The sequence below is a fragment of the Arachis stenosperma genome, chromosome 6, assembly GCF_014773155.1.
Source record: "Arachis stenosperma cultivar V10309 chromosome 6, arast.V10309.gnm1.PFL2, whole genome shotgun sequence".
In the NCBI taxonomy this organism is placed as follows: Eukaryota; Viridiplantae; Streptophyta; class Magnoliopsida; order Fabales; family Fabaceae; genus Arachis; species Arachis stenosperma.
This window is the reverse complement of record NC_080382.1, coordinates 99,958,936-99,982,612: the sequence shown is the minus strand read 5'-3', so window position 1 is coordinate 99,982,612 and position 23,677 is coordinate 99,958,936. Positions and strand designations below refer to the sequence as shown.

The 23,677-nt window shown below is 35.7% G+C and overlaps 1 protein-coding gene across 1 annotated transcript; it reads right to left on the bottom strand.

Annotated features, from left to right (window-relative positions):
• Positions 1–3,147: 3,147 nt before the first annotated feature.
• LOC130936283 (uncharacterized) lies at positions 3,148–4,490 on the bottom strand. Its single transcript, XM_057866330.1, has 3 exons — positions 4,039–4,490; positions 3,833–3,954; positions 3,148–3,604 (listed from the first exon to the last, which is right to left on the bottom strand). Exons 1-3 carry the CDS (start codon positions 4,382–4,384, stop codon positions 3,542–3,544), a joined length of 531 nt encoding a protein of 176 aa, XP_057722313.1. The 5' UTR covers positions 4,385–4,490; the 3' UTR covers positions 3,148–3,541.
• Positions 4,491–23,677: the final 19,187 nt, after the last annotated feature.

Here is a 23,677-nt window from a genome sequence, read left to right as displayed (position 1 = left end):
AACTGATAAATTTAAAAAATAATTTTAAATTATTATCTACTTAATATTATCATAAAATAATATGAATAAGAAAGACTAGAGTAGAGAGCCATGAGGTGGCATATATATTAGTGAGTCTAAAGAATAAAAGAATATATATCAATCATATATTAGTCACTATTACATACACATATAATATATATACTTAGTTGATACATATTATTTATTCAGTTTTTCTAAAAATATAAAAAAAAATTCATGTATTATATATATAATATTTTAAATAAAATATATTTTAAAAAATATTTGATAAAAAATTATATCATATGATAATATTTTTAACAAAATTAGTTAGTTAATAAGTATTAAATATAATAATCTAATTATTTATCAAGTAATATAAAATAAAATTTAATTATTTTATATCTTTATGTTGCAGTTTAAAATATTATTTTAATATAATTTTTAAATATTATAAAAATTTTTTTGCATAATAATTAATTTTAATGAATAAAAATATTTATATTTTTTGTATTTATATATTTTATATTTTTAATTATGTAAGTTTAATTAGTTTAGGTCTCACTAATATAAGTAAATATATAATGTGATAGACATGTATTTAAAATTATATTATTTATTTTATTTTTCTAAAAAATAAAAAATTAATATTTTTATGTATTATATATAATATTTTAAATAAATTATATTTTTAAAATATTTTGATGAAAAATTATATTATATAATAATATCTTTAATAAAAATAATTATTTAATAAATTTTGAATATAATAATCTAATTATTTGTCAAGTAATATAAAATAAAATTTTAATTATTTTGTATTTTTATGTTATAGTTTAAAATATTATTTTAATATAATATTTTAATATTATAAATTTTTTTTGCATAATAATTAATTTTAATGAATAAAAAATACTAATATATTTTGTATTTATATATTTTATATTTAATTATTTAAAAATAAAAGATTTTGTTACTATTTAAAGTATTGTATATTAAAATATTTTCATTTAAAACATTTATATATGTAATAAGATATTCTATATTTATTAGAGTTTATCAATACTCTTCTTTTATATTAACTTTTGATTTTTATCTAATAAAATTTAATAGTCTATATACATATGGTACATCCAATAAACACAAATTATTGTGCTCATTTTAGACATATCCACTAAGATTTATTCATATATCTTATAACAATTTTATTTTAATAAATCAAGTCCTTTAATATTTAGTAATCACACATTCAGATTCAATTTTAATTAACATCATTCAAACAAAACTCATTCTCTAAAAATCATGTTTGATGCAAAATATCTAAATACAGATTATATTGACACCACATTTACAAATAGTAAATCAAATCAAACACAGGAGTATTGAGCTTGTGGCCTAGTTCTTGAATTCTGATGAGGAGTGACGATTGATACATTATTAAAAGAAATGATGCTTGTACAAAAAAAGAAAAAAGAGAATGGTGTTAATACTTAATAGTTAATACTACATGCAGTGACGGACTCAAAAAATTTTAGGAGTGGGGACAAATATATATATATATATATATATTAAATAAATTTTGTTAAATATTATTAATTATATAGAGATATAAAAATTAAAAAGAGTTGGCGAATACTTTTATTCTTAAAATACTATTTATTATATATAATTTATAAAAAATATTTTTTATTTCTAAAATTTAAAATTAAAATTTTTTAATTAAATTATAGATAACTTATTATCCTAACTAATCTTTTTATACACATTTAATAATAAAAGACTGAATTAACTGGCATATTAGCGCATAATAATACATTAGTATTTATAATTTGAAATTAGAATTATATATAAATACTAGAAAAATTAAATCTTTATATGAAAAGTATGTTTATATGAAATAATAAAAACATAATTTTTATAATTTTTTTATTTTTTAAAATAATTAAATTTGTTATATATTTTTTAATTTAATTTTGATATAATATTAGATAAAATATTTTATGTATCTGTTTAATTATATATTATAATTAAAATATTTTTTATCATTATTTTTAAAAATAAAAAATATATTCTAAATTAGTAAATTAATCAGTTCATTTTAAAATTTTATATGCAACATAGGTACATATATTAGAACAAAAGATAAAAAATAAGTAATAAGGATGAATAAATCGAGAATAAAATAAAATATATAAATCACGAAAAAAATAAAATATTAGATTGATACCTAAACTATAATTGTTTGAATTAAAAAATGCAATTGAAAATATCAAAAAGAAAAATAATGAAATTGAAAGATACATAGAGTCATGGAGAGCTATATAAAAAAATTGGAGAATTTAAAATTTACTTTTTGATGAAGAGAAGATGACCATTAGACAAGGAATAGAAAAAGAAGGTTGAAAATATAAAAATAAGAAGATGGTTTAAGAAAATAAAAAACTGACGGTACAATAATTAAATTTGATTAGGTTAAATAATAGTCAAAATGATAAAAAAAAATTAAAAAATAAATTTAAAACTTTAGCTAATTGAATTTATTTTATTTGTAGTGGGATCATTTAAAATTTGAAGTGAGGGCATATTATATATAACTATATCTTTTAAAACAAAAATTAAAAAATCATGGGGGCAAGTGCCCCTTCATTTGTATGCTTGGGTCCGTCCCTGACTACATGTGATGAGGCACATACATGAGGATGATCAGTTTACTAATTATTTACATTCGATCAGCATCAAATCAAATCCAATATTTGCTTCCAAATTATCCAAGCTTGGGTAACAGCAAAATAGTAATGCATAGAAGATTAACTCAAAGAATTAAAGTTATTCAGTTGATCAAACATCTTCATTCAACAAGAGACAACAGCATTGCACCTTAATACAAAAAGAAGTGATCACTTATTTGAAATTGAGATTTAATATAAAATAAAAGAGTAAACTAAATGTAAAACATGAACTTATAACACAATTTGAGTCATAAATTCGTCTGACCTAATAAAATAATTTAACATTAAAATTGATTTAAAGTCCTAAATTAAGATTCTAACTAGTTGGCTTTGCTTGTCCCTTTTCCTTGTGTTTCAACAGGCAAAACTAGTGACCAATTATAAGTAGCTCAAACTGTAGAGGAAATTTACAACAAAGTGGAATAAAAGTTGGAGCCATAACAAAACAAACATATTCATACAATCAGTCAACCAAAAGACCGGCACTGATTGCTTCCTGATAACACAACATTTAGAGTGCCATGTATAAGTAGTTTCTACTGCATAAAATAAGAGGCTAAAACTAGCTAGTTGCGAAACCACCTTCTTTTAAATTATTGAAATCTCAAACTGGGACTACTTGGAAACACTACAATACTCTGCCAAATGAAGGTGATGTTTCAAAGATTTATCTCTTTAAGGAATTCTCGTACAATTATACAATACATTATTGAAGGGTTGTTTTTGAGCCTCTTCTCCGAAACCAAACTTACAAACAAATTTCCATAAAGAATAAGCAAAATAGAAAGAGTGTGATAGCTGTGCGCAAAACCTCAAAAGTTCTCCGGACTGTCATCCAATTGTTTCTCGTCTTCTATATCAACCTCCAAAATCTCCTGAAAATCCAAATAGGGAACATGTTTCACTCTTGTTCTAGGCTTTTGCATTTGGATTGAACGAAGTAAAGCAATAGAGAATTAGTTATTGTTTAGTCACTTAATAAGAAAGCAATCAGGACAGTGATTCTAAGTTGTGGCCAAATACCAATTTTGAAAGAACATAGAGTTTATACTTTATAGTGTTTAATAGTGATTATGGAAAAGGAAGAGAAGAGAGAGAGTTACAGGGATCCTCTGTTTGAGATAATTAGCGACTCTGGCTACGACATCGGAACGCTTGTGCCAAAAGCGACCCTTGAGGCTGATCTTCACGAAAGGTCCATCTAACTCTGCCAATTCAACCGTTCCTGAAAGAAGAAGCATATTCATGAAGAACATATACAATATTATATCTATCCTTACATATTTCATTGAACAACAAAAACAACAACCAGTGATGCCAACTGAAGTGTCAAAGATCTGTCCCAGCTCCGCGCGAGCATCAACCAACACCTGTCTCACATTGTCTTCTGTGAGGTCGAGTGGCGGCGGAGCCGGGACAGATGCTGAAAGAGGTCTCAGCCTCAACCTCCTCTTCCTCCTGCTCCATGGTTTTTCTTTGCCACGTGTTGTTAGGTGGTCCACTTGTTGAAATGGAGATTTGTGGATAAGTGGGGCAGGGTTATGGTAATAAGTGGAGGTGCATACAGCAGGTGCAGGAGGAGGAGGAAGAGGAGATAATGATGAGAGTGTGAGTGAGGCTACATTGCAACAGAGGCACTTTGAAGGCAGTGACATGATCCTTAAAGGGTTGAGTTATTCTGAGAAAGAGTGGTTGTTGGATACGGATAAACACACTGAAACAGTGAAACCAATTAACCAATATTCCTAAAAAAATTTAAAATAAGTAAGAGCTCTGCATCTCTGAAATTAAAAGCCCACATAGTTAGCCCGTATTTGGAGACGCTAATCAAAATTCATCATTTGCGTTTTTTTAGCAATATTTTTTAGAGAATAAATTATTTATTTATATATTATCAAAAATAAATTTAATTATATATTCATTTGCATATAGAGTATCATGTTTGAATTAAACTATAGATAATTAATTTATCGCATTTTGTAACCTTTCAAATTTTTGAAAATTAAATAATTAGTTATTTATGAATTATTATATTATATTAAAATTTTATTTTTAAAAAAATTATTTTTAACAAAAATAATTAAATAAAAATTTTTTATTATTAAAATTTAATTTAATTATTAATTTAAATTATTTATTAAATACTATTTTGATAGACAAAATTTAAATTAATTTTTTAGAATTATTATTATTATTATTATTATTATTATTATTATTATTATTATTATTATTATTATTATTATTTCTTTCTCTCGGCCAAATGTGCCTTAAGGAAGTAAAGATTAAAAAACAAAGCCAAACGCGGCTATCAGGTATACATGTATATATTTATAACTATGACACATAAGTTCTCCATGTGTCACCTTAACACTAATTAATCATTCCTCTTTCATTAACCATCATTTTTCCAAGCAATACCTAACCATTTTCTTTGGGAAAATAAAGAGAATGTCGTGAGTGAGAGAGAACGAGTCACTACTAGAAAATTAGTTATTATAAATGGATATTTTTGATGAATTTTATTTCACAGAAATACAGGCAGAATTTTAAAAGAATTTTTTGTTGAAAAAAAAAATGAATTAGCATAAATTACAGACGAAAAAGAAAATCTGTCGATAATTCTATCAGAAAAATTAATTTTTTTCGTGAAAAATAGTTACAGACGGAAAATTTATCTGTAATTAAATGAAAAAACGTTGCATTTATTAAATTATTACAGATGAAAAATTCGTCTGTAATTTAAAATTTTCCGTCAAAAATATTGAGTTAACCCTAACTCAGATCCTATCCTCTCGATCTATTCACACTCCACACAAATTGCCGCCAAAGAGCTTCTTCCTCTCTCTGTCCAACGCTTTTTCCATCATAGGAGCTTCTTTCACTACCGCCGCTCTCTCCATCGCTCCGTCCACGATCTCATTACTGACCTCAGCAACGGCCATTCGCTGGCCATCCTCATCCACCGGTTCAGGTATGGTTTTGCATGACTTTCAATTTTTGAATTCTTCTCATTTGAAATCATAATGGAGACTTGCGTCCACGAGCTTCTTCTTCCCCTGTTGCTGCCGCCGCTTGCATTTTCTCATTGCACGAGTTTCAATCACATCCAATTCGAATCAATTCAATAATGGTCGTCATGGCTTCACCTTCTTCCAGAAACCAGACGCCGTCCTCTTCGCGCTCCTTTTCCTACCCCTTTGCTTGATACACCTTCGCCAATTTCGCTCCCGGAGCCTCCCTCTCGTCCCCACGCGCTTCTCCTCCTCCTTTGGCCACCATCGGCATTTTTCTTCCACCTCTTCGCCACAGTGTCTAACATCGTCATCTGTGAGATTCTCCTCGGAGCAACCACCAGGCTCCCTCGGGCAACGCTCCGCGGCTATAAAGAGGTATACTCTAATTTTATGATTCTGTGCTTAGACTCAATTTTTTTGTGCCAATTTTAGTTTTATCAATTTTTCTTTGCAGTTTCTATCTTCTCAAAATAATTTAGGGTTTTATTACAGAGATAGAGATGGCAAGCTTTCTGTGAAGGAACTCCAGTCCTCTAATTCCATTAGATGAATATATGAATATTCGCTTGCTATTATTGATTTTGTTTATAAGTCTAAGTTATAATCAATTTCCATTAGATGGACGGTTTTTAAGTTTCTTATTGGTTTTCTTAGCCAACTATACATCTATCTTGGTTTAGCACCATTGATACTGATTGAGTGTGATCTAAGTGTTAAAATTATGGATCTGATTCAATTGTTATTCACCTCGTTCTTCTTGTGCTAATAAGATTTTGGTGCTTTTCGTTTAGTTAGGTCGAAACTTTGTAGAGCATACTCTTTCAGTGCAGTCGACCTCAGCTAGACGACCGGCAGTTTCGGTTTGCTCTGCGGCAGCAGTAGTACCTCCGCCAAGCAAATCCACAATCCAAACACCTATGGTTGTTCCTCCAATTGATCCTCCTTCCAATTGGAACCGAAAGAAAAAGTTGTAAGCATTACTTACTTTCCCCAGTCGTACTAATTATGATTTGCAGCTATTGGAATTAAACAAGGTTTTATACGTCTTGTAGCCTTGTAGCATTTCCAGGTTTGGCCATTAATTAATACTATAAAGGTGAATCACCATAAATTTTAAAGAACTAGTGGGCTAAGACTCTTCTAATACTTCAGTGGCACTTCTATTCAGACTTTAACGCTGCCAATTGCCAACTTCCCTAGCAAGTAAATTTCTGAAGTTTCTAACTTCCTCTGATAATATATATAGTTTTCAAGTAGGTAGCTTTTTATGTTTCAGACTGTTCTATGTCCCTAATGAAAAGTAGCAGGTGGTGTGATGCAATGAGCTGCATACTTGTTCCTGGACCAGAATTTCAGTAACTATGGGTAAGGCTGCAGTTGCAGGGCTAATTTGATGTTGTAGCTATTTTGTTCTGCAATGTCCAGTATTTTGATAAATTCTCCTTTAATTATGCTTAAGAGTGAAAACATGCTTTTTAGGTCTTAAAATAGCTAAATTTAGTTTACCTTGATTCCATTAGATGCCTTGATATATTTGTTAAGTGATTTCAGGTTTAGGAGGCAAAGATTGGATTTAGGGAGTGAATAAAAAGCATGTAGAAATGGAGAACCCATGAAGAAATGAAGGAATCGCAAAGCTGTCAATCTTGACCTCTTCGCACTTAATTGATCACAACTTGAGATACAGAGGTCCAAATGAGGCGGTTTCAGTTGCGTTGGAAAGCTAACATCCTGGGCGTCAAAATGATATAAGATTTGTCATAGTTTCCTGGCATTTAGAGATGTGTACGTGTGATGTACACATATGCATGGGAAGCTGCACGTGACTCACTAAAGGTAATTCGTGGCCAGCGATTTCTGAAATATTTTGGGCCCAATCCAACTCATTTCTGAAGCTATTTAACCCAAGGATTGAAGAGGGATGAACCATCTAGTTAGTTAATTAGTTTTAGTTTAGTTTCGATGAGGCTTTAGTTAGTTTCTAGAGAGAGAAGCTCTCTCTTCTCTTGCTTCAATTTTCTTTTTCCTCTTTAATTCTTCTCTTGTAGTTGTGGCATTCTACTTCTCTTGTAGTTTCTTTATATTGTTAATTGTAGTTTATGAATTCTTTTGTAGATCTACATTTCTTCTCAATGCAATTGGTAAGTTCTTTGTTGTTTCATAATTGTTTTGCCTTTCTATTGTTAATCTCTTGCTTTAGTAGCTGTAGATTCCTTTAATTCTTGCAATTGATAATGTCTGCCTTTATTGCCTTCTATGTGTTTGTTGAAATGTTTCTTCTAGTTATGAGGTAGGTTTTGTTCCTCTTGGCTTTGGTTGAGTAATTAGTGGCTCTTGAGTTATCTAACTCTTTTGCTGATTAACAATTAGAAGTTGCTAATTGATTTGAATGCCACTAAAGCTAGCCTTTCATTATGAGTTGGCTAGGACTTGTGGACTCAAGTTAATTCATCCACTTGACTTTCCTCCATGGTTAGAGGTTAACTAAGTGGGAGCAATGAACAATTCTCATCACAATTGATAAAGATAACTAGGATAGGACTTTTAGTTCTTATACCTTGCCAAGAGCTTTCTTACTTGCTAGTTTTTTTCTTTTGCAATTTGCTTTTCTTGTTTCTTATCTCAAAAGCCCCAAACATACTTCATAACCAATAGCAAGAACACTTTATTGCAATTCCTAGGGAGAACGACCCGAGGTTTGAATACTTCGGTTATTTTTATAGGGGTTTTGTTTTAGTGACAACCAAATTTTTGTATGAAAGGATTATTGTTGGTTTAGAAACTATACTTGCAACGAGATTTCATTAGTGAAGTTCTAGACCACACAAAAATTCATTCATCAAAATGGCGCCGTTCCGGGGAATTGCAATGGTGTTATGTTATTGGCAATTGTGAATATGTTTATATTGTGAATATCTTGCTTTTTGGCTATCTCTTGGTTTTGCTAGTACTTAGGAGTTTATTTATTTCTTTATTTCTTTTTGATATACTTTGTTTTGATTTTATTTTTTTCCATATGAATTCTCATTCTTGTGGTTTTGGATATGGTTATGACTATGTTGTAGATGATGAAAACTTTAATGATGGCTCACATTATGGGAGAGATGAATTCTTAAGAAGGGAGTCACATCCATATGAGCAACCACCATGGCAACCTCCTCATTCAAGCTACTATGATGGTAATCCCTCCTATAATGCATATCATTCCAATGGATATGATGATACTTATTGATGCACCACTATTTCGTGGTACATCTTGTGCTTAATTGAGTGGATTTTATCCATTATTCTCACACTTATTCATAGAAACTGCATGTTTTACATTTTTCTTTCTGATTTTCTGCTATGATTGAAAACATGCTTCTTTGGTCTTAATTTTGCTATGTTTAATCCTCTCTTATTACCATTCGATGCCTTGATATGTGTGTTAAGTGTTTTCAGAGATCACAGGACAGGAATGGCTTAGAGGATGGATAGGAAGCTTGCAAAAAAATAAATAAATAAAAGGAACACAAGAAACTAAGGAGATAACCAGCAAGCAGCGACGCGCACGCATGGCTCACGCGTGCGCATGACATGGAGAAATTTGTAGCGACGCGTGCACGTGCCTGACGCGTACGCGTGGATTGGAGTTCTGCAATATGACGCGAGCGCGTGCTTGATACGAACACATGACACGCCAAAATGACCAGCGACGGGAACGTGTGACTGACGCGTACGCGTGACATGCGTGATCTGCATAATTAATAGAAATCGCTGGGGGTGATTTCTGGGCTATTTTTGACCCAATTTTCGGCCCATAAAACACAGATTAGAGGCTACAAAGTAGGGGAATCAATCCATTCATCACACAACTTCTCATTCATACAATTTCAGGTTTTAGATGTAGTTTCTAGAGAGAGAGAGAGGCTCTCTCCTCTCTCTTAGGTTTTAGGATTAGGATTTATTTTTCTTCTCAATTCCAGGTTCAATGTTCTTTTAATTTAGTTTCTCTTTTATTTGTTTATGAACTCCATGTTAGATTTGATTTCTTTATTTAATGCAATTTGAGGTATTTCATATTTATGATTTTAATTTAGCTTTTTACATTCTTAGCCTGTGTTGAGTAATTAGAGATACTTGAGTTATCAAACTCCTTGTTGATTGAAAATTGGAATTCTTTGCTGATTGATTTGAATTCTCCTAACTCTAGTCTTTTCTTAGGAATTGACTAGGACATGAGGAATCAAATTAATTTATCCACTTAACATACCTTCATAGTTAGAGGTTGACCAAGTGGGAACAGAAGCCAATTCTCATCACAATTGATAAGGATAATTAGGATAGGACATCCAGGATAAATACATCTCCCTGCAATTCTTTGAGAGACGACCCGAGATTTGAATACTTCGGTTATAAATTTTATTGGGTTTGCTTTAGTGACAAACAAGTTTTTGTACGAAAGGTTTCTTGTTGGTTTAGAAGCTATACTTTCAATGAGAGCTTATTTGTAAAATTCTAGACCACGCAAGAATTTGTTCGTCAAAATGGCACCGTTGCCGGAGAATTGCAAACGTGTGCCTTATTATTGGTTATTGTAAATATTTTCTTTTTGCTTGTTTGATATTTTTTGTTAGTTTTAGGACTTAGTTGCTTCTTTTTATTAGTTTTTATTTTTCTTTTCTACTATGACTTCTCACCCCTCTGGCTACGAGCGTGGTTATAACTATGTTACAGGAAGAGGAGACTATAATGCCAACATGCACCATGGTTGGAACAATCAAATATGGAAGGAGCCACAAGGATTTGATCAACCCTCTTGGCAACAACCCCTTCCAATGTACTACAAGCAACAACTATTCCATGATGCATACCAAGACAATGGTTATGGTAGACATTTTCGTGACACTCAATACCCATCACAACACGTCTATGAACCCTCTCCTCAATATAGCTCTGAACCACCCTACTCACAAGCCCCTTTTCACCATTCACCTTCATATGACCCTTATCATCATCCACCATACCAGCCATATAAACCATATCTAGAACCACCCTAATTTCAACCCAATTACTCCCAAAAACCACCACCTTCATATACACCATGTCCATATCCATCAATCTAAGAGACTTATGATCCCAATTACGTTATCCAAGAGGAACAAGAGTCAAGGAATCATATCAAGGAGACACTGGATCAATTTCAAGCAGCCGTTCATCAGTTGGAGCGAGCAGTAGGTGATTTAGCCTCTCGGCATTTTGACACTTAGAGTGCTTCCATGGCTACATGTGGAGAATCAATAAAAGAGTGTAGCATGAAGGAGACACTAGAAACTTCAATAGACAATGAGGAACATACCTTTGTATTGGAACAAGTGGAAGAAACCGTAATAGCTGAAGAAGAGGAAGTGGTTGAAGACTTAGGAGATGCGGAACCTCTATGGGAAAGTCAAGTCATAGAGCCTCCTTCAAAGACATTTGAAATTGATGTTGAGGAGGGTGTACAACCTCCAAGGCATATCCTAGTGGAAAATATTGAAGAGGTTGATCATGAGATGGATTCAATCATTGATGAATCCTTATCTACAATTGAATCCTCTCCCATTGGACTTGACATAGAGATTAAAGAAGAAGAAGCATATCCTCCCATGCCCTTGGTGAGCAACAAAGAAGAGATTGAATTGGAAGAAAGCTACCAATAAGAAGAGGTTAAAATTGAAGAAGCTTACAAAGAGGTGGAAGTTGTCAAGGAAGAACACAAGGGAGTGGAGCTTGCAAGATCACTAGAAACACCTCTTCCAAGGCCATTACCATCCAATACAACATTCAAGTGGGTGAATTTCTCATTCTTAACCTTTACTTTTCCACTTCAATATGGGCTATGGTGCACGAAATTGTGATCATCAATGGCGCCATCAACATGGTACGCTCAATTGCAATCTCAACTCTTTATCACAACTTCGCAAAACTAACCAGCAAGTGCACTGGGTCGTCCAAGTAATAAACCTTACGCGAGTAAGGGTCGATCCCACGGAGATTGTTGGTATGAAGCAAGCTATGGTCATCTTGTAAATCTCAGTCAGGCAGATTCAAATGGTTATGGATGATATATGAATAAAGCATAAAATAAAGATAGAGATACTTATGTAATTCATTGGTGAGAATTTCAGATAAGCGTATGGAGATGCTTTGTCCCTTCCGTCTCTCTGCTTTCCTACTGTCTTCATCCAATCCTTCTTACTCATTTCCATGGAAAGCTGAATGTTGGGCATCACCGTTGTCAGTGGCTACAATCCCGTCCTCTCAGTGAAAATGTTCAACGCACCCTGTCACGGCACGGCTAATCATCTGTCGGTTCTCAATCAGGTTGGAATAGAATCCATTGATTCTTTTGCGTCTGTCACTAACGCCCAGCCTTCAGGAGTTTGAAGCTCGTCACAGTCATTCAATCATTGAATCCTACTCAGAATACCACAGACAAGGTTTAGACCTTCCGGATTCTCTTGAATGCCACCATCAATTCTAGCTTATACCACGAGGATTCCGATTAAGGGATCCAAGAGATATCCACTCAATCTAAGGTAGAACGGAGGTGGTTGTCAGGCACACGTTCATAGGGGAGAATGATGATGAGTGTCACAGATCATCACATTCATCAAGTTGAAGAACAAGTGATATCTTAGAACAAGAACAAGCTGAATTGAATAGAAGAACAATAGTAATTGCATTAATACTCGAGGTACAGCAGAGCTCCACACCTTAATCTATGGTGTGTAGAAATTCCACCATTGAAAATACATAAGAACAAAAGTGATCATTGGCTTCGGCCCCAGAGAGGGAACCAGAAGAACCAAGATGAAAAATACAATAGTAAAATGTCCTATATGTAGAGAACTAGTAGCCTAGGGTGTACAGAAATGAGTAAATGACATAAAAATCCACTTCCGGGCCCACTTGGTGTGTGCTTGGGCTGAGCATTGAAGCTTTCATGTGTAGAGACTTTTCTTGGAATTAAATGCCAGCTTCTATGCCAGTTTGGGCGCTTAACACCCATTTTTGTGCCAGTTCCGGCGTTTAACACCGGGCATTCTTGAGCTGATTTGAAACGCCGGTTTGGACCATCAAATCTCGGGCAAAGTATGGACTATTATACATTTATGGAAAGCCCAGGATGTCTACTTTCCAACTCCATTGAGAGCGCGCCAATTGGGTTTCTGTAGCTCCAGAAAATTCACTTCGAGTGCAGGGAGGTCAGAATCCAATAGCATCTACAGTCCTTTTCAGCCTCTGAATCAGATTTTTGCTCAGGTTCCTCAATTTCAGCCAGAAAATACCTGAAATCACAGAAAAATACACAAACTGATAGTAAAGTCCAGAAAAGTGAATTTTAACTAAAAACTAATAAAAAATATAATAAAAACTAACTAAAACATACTAAAAACATACTAAAAACAATGCCAAAAAGCGTATAAATTATCCGCTCATCACAACACCAAACTTAAATTGTTGCTTGTCTCCAAGCAACTGAAAACCAAATAAGATAAAAAGAAGAGAATATGCAATGAATTCCAAAAATATCTATGAAGATCAGTATTAATTAGATGAGCGGGGCTTTTAGCTTTTTGCCTCTGAACAGTTTTGGCATCTCACTCTATCCTTTGAAATTCAGAATGATTGGCTTCTATAGGAACTCAGAATCCAGATAGTGTTATTGATTCTCCTAGTTAAGTATGATGATTCTTGAACACAGCTACTTTATGAGTCTTGGCCGTGGCCCAAAGCACTCTGTCTTCCAGTATTACCACTGGATATATACATGCCACAGACACATAATTGGGTGAACCTTTTCAGATTGTTACTCAGCTTTGCTAGAGTCCCCAATTAGAAGTGTCCAGGGTTCTTAAGCACACTCTTTTTGCCTTGGATCACAACTTTATTTCTTTCTTTTTCTTTTTCTCTTTCTTTTTTTTTTCGTTTATTCACTGCTTTTTCTTGCTTCAAGAATCATTTTTATGATTTTTCAGATCCTCAGTAACATGTCTCCTTTTTCATCATTCTTTCAAGAGCCAACCATTCATGAACAACAAATTCAAAAGACATATGCAATGTTTAAGCATACATTCAGAAAACAAAAGTATTGCCACTACATCAACATAATTAATCAGTTATAAAATTCAAAATTCATGCAATTCTTCTCTTTTTCAATTAAGAACATTTTTTCAATTAAGAAAGGTGATGGATTCATAGGACATTCATAACTTTAAGGCATAGACACTAATGATCATAAGACACAAGCATAGGTAAACATAAGCATTAAAATTCGAAAAACAGGAAAATAAAGAGCAAGGAGATTAAAGAACGGGTCCACCTTAGTGATGGCGGCTTGTTCTTCCTCTTGAAGATCTTATGGAGTGCTTGAGCTCCTCAATGTCTCTTCCTTGTCTTTGTTTCTCCTCTCTCATGATTCTTTGATCTTCTCTAATTTCATGGAGGAGGATGGAATGTTCTTGGTGCTCCACCCTTAGTTGTCCCATGTTAGAACTCAATTCTCCTAGGGAGGTGTTGATTTGCTCCCAATAGTTTTGTGGAGGAAAGTACATCCCTTGAGGTATCTCAGGGATTTCATGGTGAGTGGGATCTCTTGTTTGCTCCATCCTTTTCTTAGTGATGGGCTTGTCCTTGATACGTAAAAATGAGATTTCACGTATAACCGGCAAGTATACCGGATCGTATCAAGTAATAAGACTCACTAAGAGTGAGGTCGATCCCACAGAGATTGGTAGATTAAGTAACTTTAGTTTAATGATGGATTTAGTCAAGCCAACATGGTTTTGATTTTATGAGCATTGTGACTTTTGAACATAATTGCAGGAATTTAAATGGCAAGGAATGTAAAGAACTGGAATATAGAAATAAAATGAAAGTAAATAACTGAAACTTAAAATGCAAGAAACTTAAATGACATCAAAGATAAATTGTAAGGAATTAAAGGTTGCAGAAATTTAAAGAGCATAAGAGCAAAGAGCAAGAAATAAAGAGACAGAATGTAGATGACAAGAGTAATAAATTGCAAGAATGTAGAAGGGAAGTGGGGTAATGGGTGTTCAAACAACTAAGAGCAAAAGAAATGAGAATTAATGATAGAAAGAATCATTAGGGATCAGAGATGCAAATTCTCATGAATTGATGTTGATCAATTCCTTCTCAATCATGGGTATAGATCCATGGCAAGTGGGTAATTGAATCCCAATCTCTTGGTGATCCAATTTCTCTCAACATAACCAATTGCCACTCTCGTGATCTAATTGTTCATGAGAAGAGATGAAGCTCAATTTCTAATCCAAGCCACACAATTTCCAGAATCTCAACTTAGGGAGGTTACATCTCACATACCAACCAAAGTGTATTGATTAAGGAGATTATGAAAGGATGAACTCTAAACTGAACTATGTGGTTCATTTCTCAAATTCACCACATAATTCATATAGATTAACCCCTATCTCGATGGTGGTTGAATCTTTGAAGAACAAGAATTTCCTCTTGGATTAACCACTTGAATTGAGAAGGAGAAGATGATTTATCAATACATTCAAACAAGCAGAGCTCTTCTCCCTAATGAAAGTGGGGTTTAGTAAATCATAGCTCCAATTTCAACAACAATTGCCATAAATGAAAATTAAACTAAGTGTCAAGAAGGATGAAGAAGAAGAAGAAAATGCTTAAAAACTCAAAAATGAAGAAGAAAAGTTCCAAGAAGAACCAAAATAGCTCTCCGGGTATCCTCCCGGAAGTGCTAGAGAGTTCTCCAAGTAAAAGTGCTAGTAAGTGCTAAAAGTCTAGAAATCTAAGTGTCAAAAAAGTCCCCTCAAAGTACAAACTCCTTCTCTATTTATATTAGTCCTAAAACTCCTTCAAAGATCTTCAATTGGGCTAGCAATGTGGGCTTCCTCTTTGTTGAATTCTTGGCTCAATGGAAGAAGTGTTGCTAGACATGGAAGGAGGAGTTCATTCATGATGCTTCTGGCCCAATGGCTTGGCGTTTTTGCCAATAATGCTAGCCTTAATGCACGTTGACAACGTGCATTGTGTTTTTCTGGGAGTGAGCTTTGAGACTTGGGCGTTGCTAGCCCAAGTTGTTGCTAACAACTTGTTTTTCTTCTTTTTGACTCTACTTTCATGCTTAATGTTGCCCAGAATTTGAGTGTCAATCCTCTGCTTCACTATGGACTATCATACATCATTGGAAAGCTCAGAGTGTCTTCTTTCTAATGCACTTAGAATCATCTCAATTGGATTTTTCTAACTCAAGTTATGCTTCCTCAAAGACGGTAAGGTCAGGCTGCCAAGTTGTTGCCGAACACGCCCCTTTCTTCTCAAGTTGGCAACGTGCCAAGCCTCCCAAGGCTGAAACATGGGGCTGGCATTGTCCTCAAACACGCCCCCTTGTTGGCACGTTGGCAACGTGCTCGTGCTCCCCTCTAGGGCTGCTTTCTAACCTTCAACTTTGCTTGTCACGTTGCCTTGGAACACGCCTCTTGAAGCTGGCATTTGCAAGATGCTCTAGTGAAAGGATTGCTTCTCAAAATTGCTTGTCACGTTGCCTTGGGAAACGCCTTTGGAAGCTGGCGTTGGCAACGTGCATGCTTCTTCCCCTGGGCAAGCTTTCTTGCCTGGCGTTGGCATTGGACACGCCAATACATCCTCAAGTTGGCAACGTGCTCGAGTGAGTCTCTCCAGGGCTGCATCCTAGCTTGGCTTTGCTTGCTACGTTGCCCCCAAACACGCCTTTGGAAGCTGGCGTTGGCAACGTGCTCGAGCCTTCCTCAAGGCTCCATGCTTGTTGCTTGGCGTTGTCCTTGAACACGCCTATGTTTCCTGGCGTTGGCAACGTGGGTGGAGATCCAAGGCTTGGTGCGTTCCAAGCTTTCCTCCCTGGCGTTGCCTCTAAACACTCCAATGAAGTCGCACGTTGGTAACGTGCTCGAGCTTGTTCCCTGGGCAAATTCTTCTAGCTCAGCGTTGCCTTGAACAACGCCTATACTTTCCATATTGGCAACGCCCTCGAAGCTCCTTCCTGGCCAAAGTTCTTCTAGCTCAGCGTTGCCTTGAACAACGCCTTTGTTTCCTGCGTTGGCAACGCCCTCGAAGCTCCTTCCTGGCCCAAGTTAGCAACGCCCAAATGTGCATTCCAAGGTTGCTTGGCGTTGCCTTCAAACACTCACCCTTTCTCCAAGTTGGCAATGCCCAAATGTGCACTCCAAGGTTGCTTGGCGTTGCCTTCAAACACTCACCCTTTCTCCAAGTTGGCAACGCCCAAATGTGCTCTCCAGGGCTGCTTGGCGTTGCCTTCAAACACTCACCCTTTCTTCAAACACTCACCCTTTCTCCAAGTTGGCAACGTGCATATTGTTATTCTTGAAAGAGTTGTGAGCCACTTGCTTGCTTCATTCTTGCTTCAATGCTTTCTTGTTTCATCACCTATCATTAACAAGGGAAATTGTTTCAAAGTCTTACCAATCCATGCAATTAATTTCATGAGATTCATTCATACTCATTCATTTATGTATTCCTTAAATCATTTGCATGAATTTGGCTACAATCAACATGGTCTTTGGTATTCTCATGCATGAAGACAAAACTCATAAAAATACTTTTTTTATTTAGAGAAAATGAGTGAAACTAAGCTAAAACCAACTAAACTAACTAGCTAATATAGTAAATATGCAAATGCATCACAACACCAAACTTAAAGTGTTGCTTGTCCTCAAGCAAAAGATAAAAGACTTTGTCACAAGAATCTAAGATGCAAGACTTGAATGTTTTACCAGAGAAGAATACTTTCATTGAACATGTTATCCTCATTTGTATAGCCATCAATTTATTGCAAACGAACACGGCTAACCAACTTTTTCAATTAAAATGCTTGCTTCAATACTAAATTGGTTAACTTCACTAGACTTCTTTTTCTATACCTTAGCACATAATCCTTGAACCATTCTTTTCTTTGCTTCTTTTTTTTTTATATTTCTTTTATTTCAATTGAGCTCGAAATCTTGTCTTAAGGCGGCTCTTTAGCATAAGATTTCAATCAACAATCCCAAACCAGTTGGTTTAAGTTGTTAAGTGTTGAGACACTCTTAAAGATTTACTAACTCAAGCCTCTCTCCTTAACACATTCAATCACAGGCATATAACATTGAAATTTTGTTTGGATAGTGGTGTCCAGCACCTCTTTGGGTTGCTAAATGTTCTGTTATAGAGCTACTCTTGATTGTGAGTTTTCAATCGATAATCCCAAGTTAGTTAACTCAAGTTATTGGGTGATGAAGCACCCCTCGGATTTACTAGCCCAAGTATGTCTCTTAACACCAATCACCACAGACACATATCCAAATTTTGTCATTGATGCCTAGCCTTTCATTCTTTGTTCTTTGTTTTCTTTGCTATCAAGGTTATTTGTGCTTTTAACTTCTAAAGTCTTGTAGCCCTTAACTGAATAGTCTTGTATAAGCAAGCATCCTTTTGAATTTCTTGAGCTCTGATTTTGTTCACAATGAATGTATATATACTAGTACTTTTCTATGGGATAACATGATTCTTTTTAAGCTAGATTTCTCTCTGTTCTTGCTCAAACTACATCTTTTATTCCATTGACAATTGAAAGTACTTAAGACAAGCAACCATTCCAAACCTATGAGTGGTGATGCATGGAATGGGAAACATAAAAGAGAATGCATACAAGAGAGCGACCTAGAAGGTATACCATATTTCAGACATACATCTTCTTTATTTAATAAAGCATAAAGAAAAACAAAGGAACTTCACCACCTTTAGTCTTCATGTCCCTTTTTCTTTGCTCGATTCTCCTTGCTTTCCTTTGCCCTTTGGATCTTCTTTCTTTTTCTTTCTCAGTTCTCCTTGTTGTTTTGTTGTTGAGTCCCCCTTTGGATCCTCTTTCCTTTTCCTTCTCAGTTCTCCTTGTTGTTTTGTTGTCGAGTCCCCCTCTTATCTTTGCCATACTCCTGAGCTTATCATTATTTCCTTTAGCCTCTGAGCATTGAATCTCACCCTTGCAAGTTCCTGTTCTTCAAATATCTTGCGAGCTTCATTAAAACTTTTGATTTGTGGGTTGAGTAATGGAGGTGCTCCACAAAGGTAACTGAGCTTTTCTTAGGTGCATATATCATAGTCGAGTCTGTCCTTATGCCTGGCTTCCCTGAACATTCTACTTTCATTAAACTCTTTGTGAAATGTATCATGTTTAGCATCCAACCTATGGAGAAGCTCCCTTTGCTGAGCTTGCTCTTTCCTTAGTTGAGCTTGTTCTTGTATTACTTTCTCCATGGCTTTTTCATATTCAACAGTTGAATTGTTGATGGCTTCATGCGTCTTGGCATATTGTTCTTGTTGTAGTTCCATCATGTGTGTTTGGTATTCATTTTGTTGGCTCATCCATTGAACTTGAACTCCTCTTTGTTGATCCATCAACTGCCAAAGGTCCCTTTGTTGCTGAGCTTGTTCCTCTTGGCTTCTTTGAATTTGTGAATATTGCCCAGAGATTCCTTCCAAGGCTGCTTGGAGTTGATTCATGTTTAAGGAATGGGGTTCTTCCATTTCTTGAGGCTCCTCCTCCTGTCTTGCTTCTTTCCTTTTCTTTCTTCTTGCTAAAGGTTGTCTTTCCAATTGGGTTGTGGTGACAAATTCCAACCTTTCCCTGGTGAGAGGTTTTCCAATAGAGACCACGTCAGTTTCTTCAAACTCTTCCAGAGGCACTCTAGCTTCTTCACATAAGCGCAGAATAGTACTAGGATATCCTAGCCAGCTGTCCTGTTTGACCTTTTGAGCTATGTCAATGATGTTGTTGGCTATAATGTCTCCAACATTGATCTCCCCTCCCTTCATTATGCAGTGGATCATTATTGCTCTATTCACTGTTACTTCGGAATTATTTGAAGTAGAGATCAATGATCTCCTCACTATGTCATGCCATCCTTTTGCTTGAGGTATGAGATCACCTCTCTGAAGTTTGAGTGGCTGTCCATGTGAATCCAACACCTAATCCGTGCCCACTCTGCATAAGTCACTTAACACATCCATATATCTTGGGTCATTTTCAACCCTTTCCTCATAGCTAGCTTGTTTGAACCGTTTTGGTTTGACCTTTAGCACCCTGTTGATGGCATTTGGACTAAAGTCAACCGTCACCCCTCTTACATAGCTCATGTACGGCTCTTCATCCTCAAATTCTCTTATCACATTAGTGTAGAACTCATGAATGAGAAGCATGCTCACTTCTTGAGGTTGGTTGCAAAGAAGCTCCCATCCCCTCTTCCTGATTATTTTTTGTATCTCAGAGTATTCCTCTTTTCTTAGCTTGAAAGGTAACTCCGGAACAACATCTTTGCCTGACATCCAACTAAAGATGCGCTCATTGTGTTTGGATTTGAATCTTCTTCGATCAAAGGTGTTTTGTCCTTCATCTTCTATAGGTTGCTTGTTCCTCCTATCTCTTGATGATGAGGCCATTGAGATTCACTTGCAAGGGTCGAATCTCCCACACCAAACTTAGATGAATGCTTGTCCTCAAGCATAAAGAAAATGTTTATGAAGGGGGTGTAGAGAGATATGATGACAAAGTAAATTAGACAAGCTAAAAAATGATGGTGAGAGGGAAGGGGGTGGTTCGGGTATGTTGGGAGAACTGGTGCATCATGAGTTTTGTTGAGCAAAACATAGGTCCAAAGCTAAAATTTGTAAAGCAAGAATGATTTGGAAGTTGAGTGTGAATTCGGTTGATGAAATGGGGTGATGGAGAGGTGTAAATATGAGTGAGGATAAAGTGAGGTTTGATGAATATGGTTGAAGTATTTAAAGTGATGTTTGTGGTGGGTGCATGGTTAAGTGATGGTTCGGTCATAGCATGGGGAGCATGCTTCTTCGTGCCCAATGCATGTTGAGTTGCTTTTTTCCAATGCACAAAGTTCAAGCCTCATGTGACTTCCTCTTCCTTGTGTCCGTGACTTCTCTTCTAAGATTCCCCATCACTTCTTTCTTTCACTTCCCTGCAACAAAATTCCAAAATCTTGAGATTCTTAAAGTGACCTTACTAGCTAGCAACTTATGATGATATTCTTATGTAAAGTTGACTAGGCAAAAATTAAAATTTATGAATTGATTCCCTATTCTATACCAACGACTACACTCTCTTACTTTATCTAGCATTATTTATGTATGTGAAGACACCAAACTTAGTTTATGACTAAGTGTTCTATGGAGTTAACTCCAAAGATGGCCACACCAAACTTAGTGTCTTACCTACATTATATGCTATTTCAATCTCTTTTTCTCGTTTTTTTTTAAGTATAAAATGAGATCTCTTATTATTGACTACTAGAGCATGAAAATAAAAGAAAACTCCTGTGCATGGGTTGCCTCCCATGAAGCGCTTGTTTATTGTCCTTAGCTTGACAATGCAATTTCCTTGCTCATGTTAGCATTTGCACACTCTCTTCCTTGCTCCAGGGGCCACCAAGATAATGCTTCACCTTATGTCCATTGGCTGTGAAGGTTTGTTTTGAGGCTTCATCAAATAATTCTACATAGCCATAAGGGGATACTTTGGTGATGGTGTATGGACCAGTCCATCTAGACCTCAGCTTCCCAGGAAAAATCTTCAATCTCGAGTTGAATAGCAACACCTTTTGGCCTGGTTCGAATGTTCTTTGGGAGATCCTCTTGTCATGCCACTTTTTTGCTCTTTCTTTGTATATTCTGGCATTTTCATATGCCTCCAATCTGAACTCCTCCAATTCATTGAGTTGTAGCAGCCTCTTTTCTCCTGCTGCTTGAGCATCTAAATTCAGAAGTTTGGTAGCCCAAAAGGCCTTATGTTCAAGCTCCACAGGGAGGTGGCATGCCTTTCCATACACCAGCTGAAATGGAGATTTTCCTATGGGTGTCTTGAAGGCTGTTCTGTATGCCCAAAGTGCATCATCCAGCTTCCTAACCCAATCCTTTCTTGTTGTCCCCACAGTTTTCTCCAAAATCCTTTTTAGCTCTCTGTTGGCAAGTTCAGCTTGTCCATTGGTTTGTGGGTGATACGGTGTGGCCACTTTGTGAGTAACACCATATTTGTGGAGTAGGAAATTCAGTTGTTTGTTGCAGAAGTGGCTTCCCCCATCACTTATAAGTCCTTTAGGCACTCCAAATCTAGTGAAGATGTTCTTCTTTAGGAATTGCAAGACCATGTTGGTATCACATGTGGTGGTGGCTATTGCTTCTACCCATTTTGAAACATACTCCACTGCTACCAAAATGTATTTGAATGTGTAGGATGGAGGGAAAGGTCCTATGAAGTCTATTCCCCACAGATCAAAGAGTTCCACTTCCAAAATGAACTTCTGAGGCATCTCATTTTTTTTGACAAACCCCCTGTTCTTTGACATTCATTGCAATGGCTCACAAAATCTCTGGCATCCTTGAAGATTGAAGGCCAGTAGAAACCACTTTGAAGTACCTTTGCAGCCGTTCTTTTAGCCCCAAAATGACCACCATAACTAGAGTTGTGACAATGCCATAGTATGTTCTTCATCTCACCCTCTGACACACATCTTCTTATCATTCCATCTGGGCATCTTTTGAACAAAAATGGTTCATCCCAGAAGAAGAACTTAGCCTCATGCATCAGCTTCTTAACTTGTTATTTTGTGTACTCTTGTGGAATGATTCTTCCTGCCTTGTAGTTGGCCATGTCTGCAAACCAAGGGACGTGTTGAATTTGCAAGAGGTGCTCATCTGGAAATTCTTCATTTATTGATTGAAGGTTGTCTTGGCATGCATCTTGGGGTAGCCTTGATAAGTGGTCAGCAACTTGATTTTCATTGCCCTTTCTATCTTTTATCTCAATGTCAAACTCTTGTAGGAGTAGTACCCATCTGATTAGCCTTGGTTTGGCATCCTGTTTTGACATAAGATACTTAAGAGCAGCATGGTCAGTATACACTAAAACTTTAGATCCAATCAAATATTGTCTGAACTTATCAAAAGCATATACCACAGCTAGTAGCTCTTTCTCCGTTGTGGTGTAGTTTTTTTGAGCTTCATTCAATACCTTACTTGCATAGTAGATAACATGAAGCTTCTTTTCTTTCCTCTGCCCCAACACAGCACCAATTGCAAGGTTACTTGCATCACACATGAGTTCAAAAGGCAGTCCCCAACTTGGGGGTGTGATGATTGGTGCTGTGGTGAGCTTAGCCTTTAGAGTTTCAAAAGCATGTTTACATTCATCATCAAAGAGAAAATGATTGTCTACCACCAGCAAATTGCTTAGTGGTTTTGCTATTTTGGAAAAATCTTTGATGAATCTCCTATAGAATCCAGCATGCCCTAAGAAGCTTCTAACGGCTTTCACACTAGTTGGCAAAGGAAGTTTTTCTATAATTTCCACTTTTGCCTTGTCAACTTCTATACCCTTTCTTGAAATTTTGTGACCAAGAACAATGCCTTCGGGTACCATGAAGTGGCATTTCTCCCAATTTAAAACTAAATTAGTTTCTTGGCACCTTTTCAAGACTAGGGTAAGATGGTGCAAGCAAGCATTAAAAGAATCACCAAAGACAGAGAAATCATCCATAAAGACTTCAATAAATTTTTCTACCATGTCTGAGAAGATTGATAGCATGCATCTTTGAAAGGTAGCTGGGGCATTACACAGTCCAAATGGCATTTTCCTGTATGCAAAGACTCCAAAGGGACAGGTAAAGGAGGTCTTCTCTTGATCCATGGGGTCAACCACTATCTGGTTATACCCAGAATACCCATCAAGAAAACAGTAATAAGCATGGCCAGCCAACCTTTCAAGCATCTGGTTAATGAAAGGAAGAGGAAAGTGATCCTTTCGTGTGGCATCATTCAGCCTCCTGTAATCTATGCACATCCTCCACCCTGTCACTG

Bases quoted from the DNA above. Each gene is read 5' to 3' on its own strand.
- LOC130936283 (XM_057866330.1), bottom strand. From the start codon at position 4,384: ATGTCACTGCCTTCAAAGTGCCTCTGTTGCAATGTAGCCTCACTCACA. The intron at 3,955-4,038 runs GTTGTTGTTTTT...TTCTTCTTTCAG, and splicing joins CACTTCAGTTGGCATCACTG to GAACGGTTGAATTGGCAGAG. The intron at 3,605-3,832 runs GTAACTCTCTCT...TTGGATTTTCAG, and splicing joins ATCTCAAACAGAGGATCCCT to GAGATTTTGGAGGTTGATAT.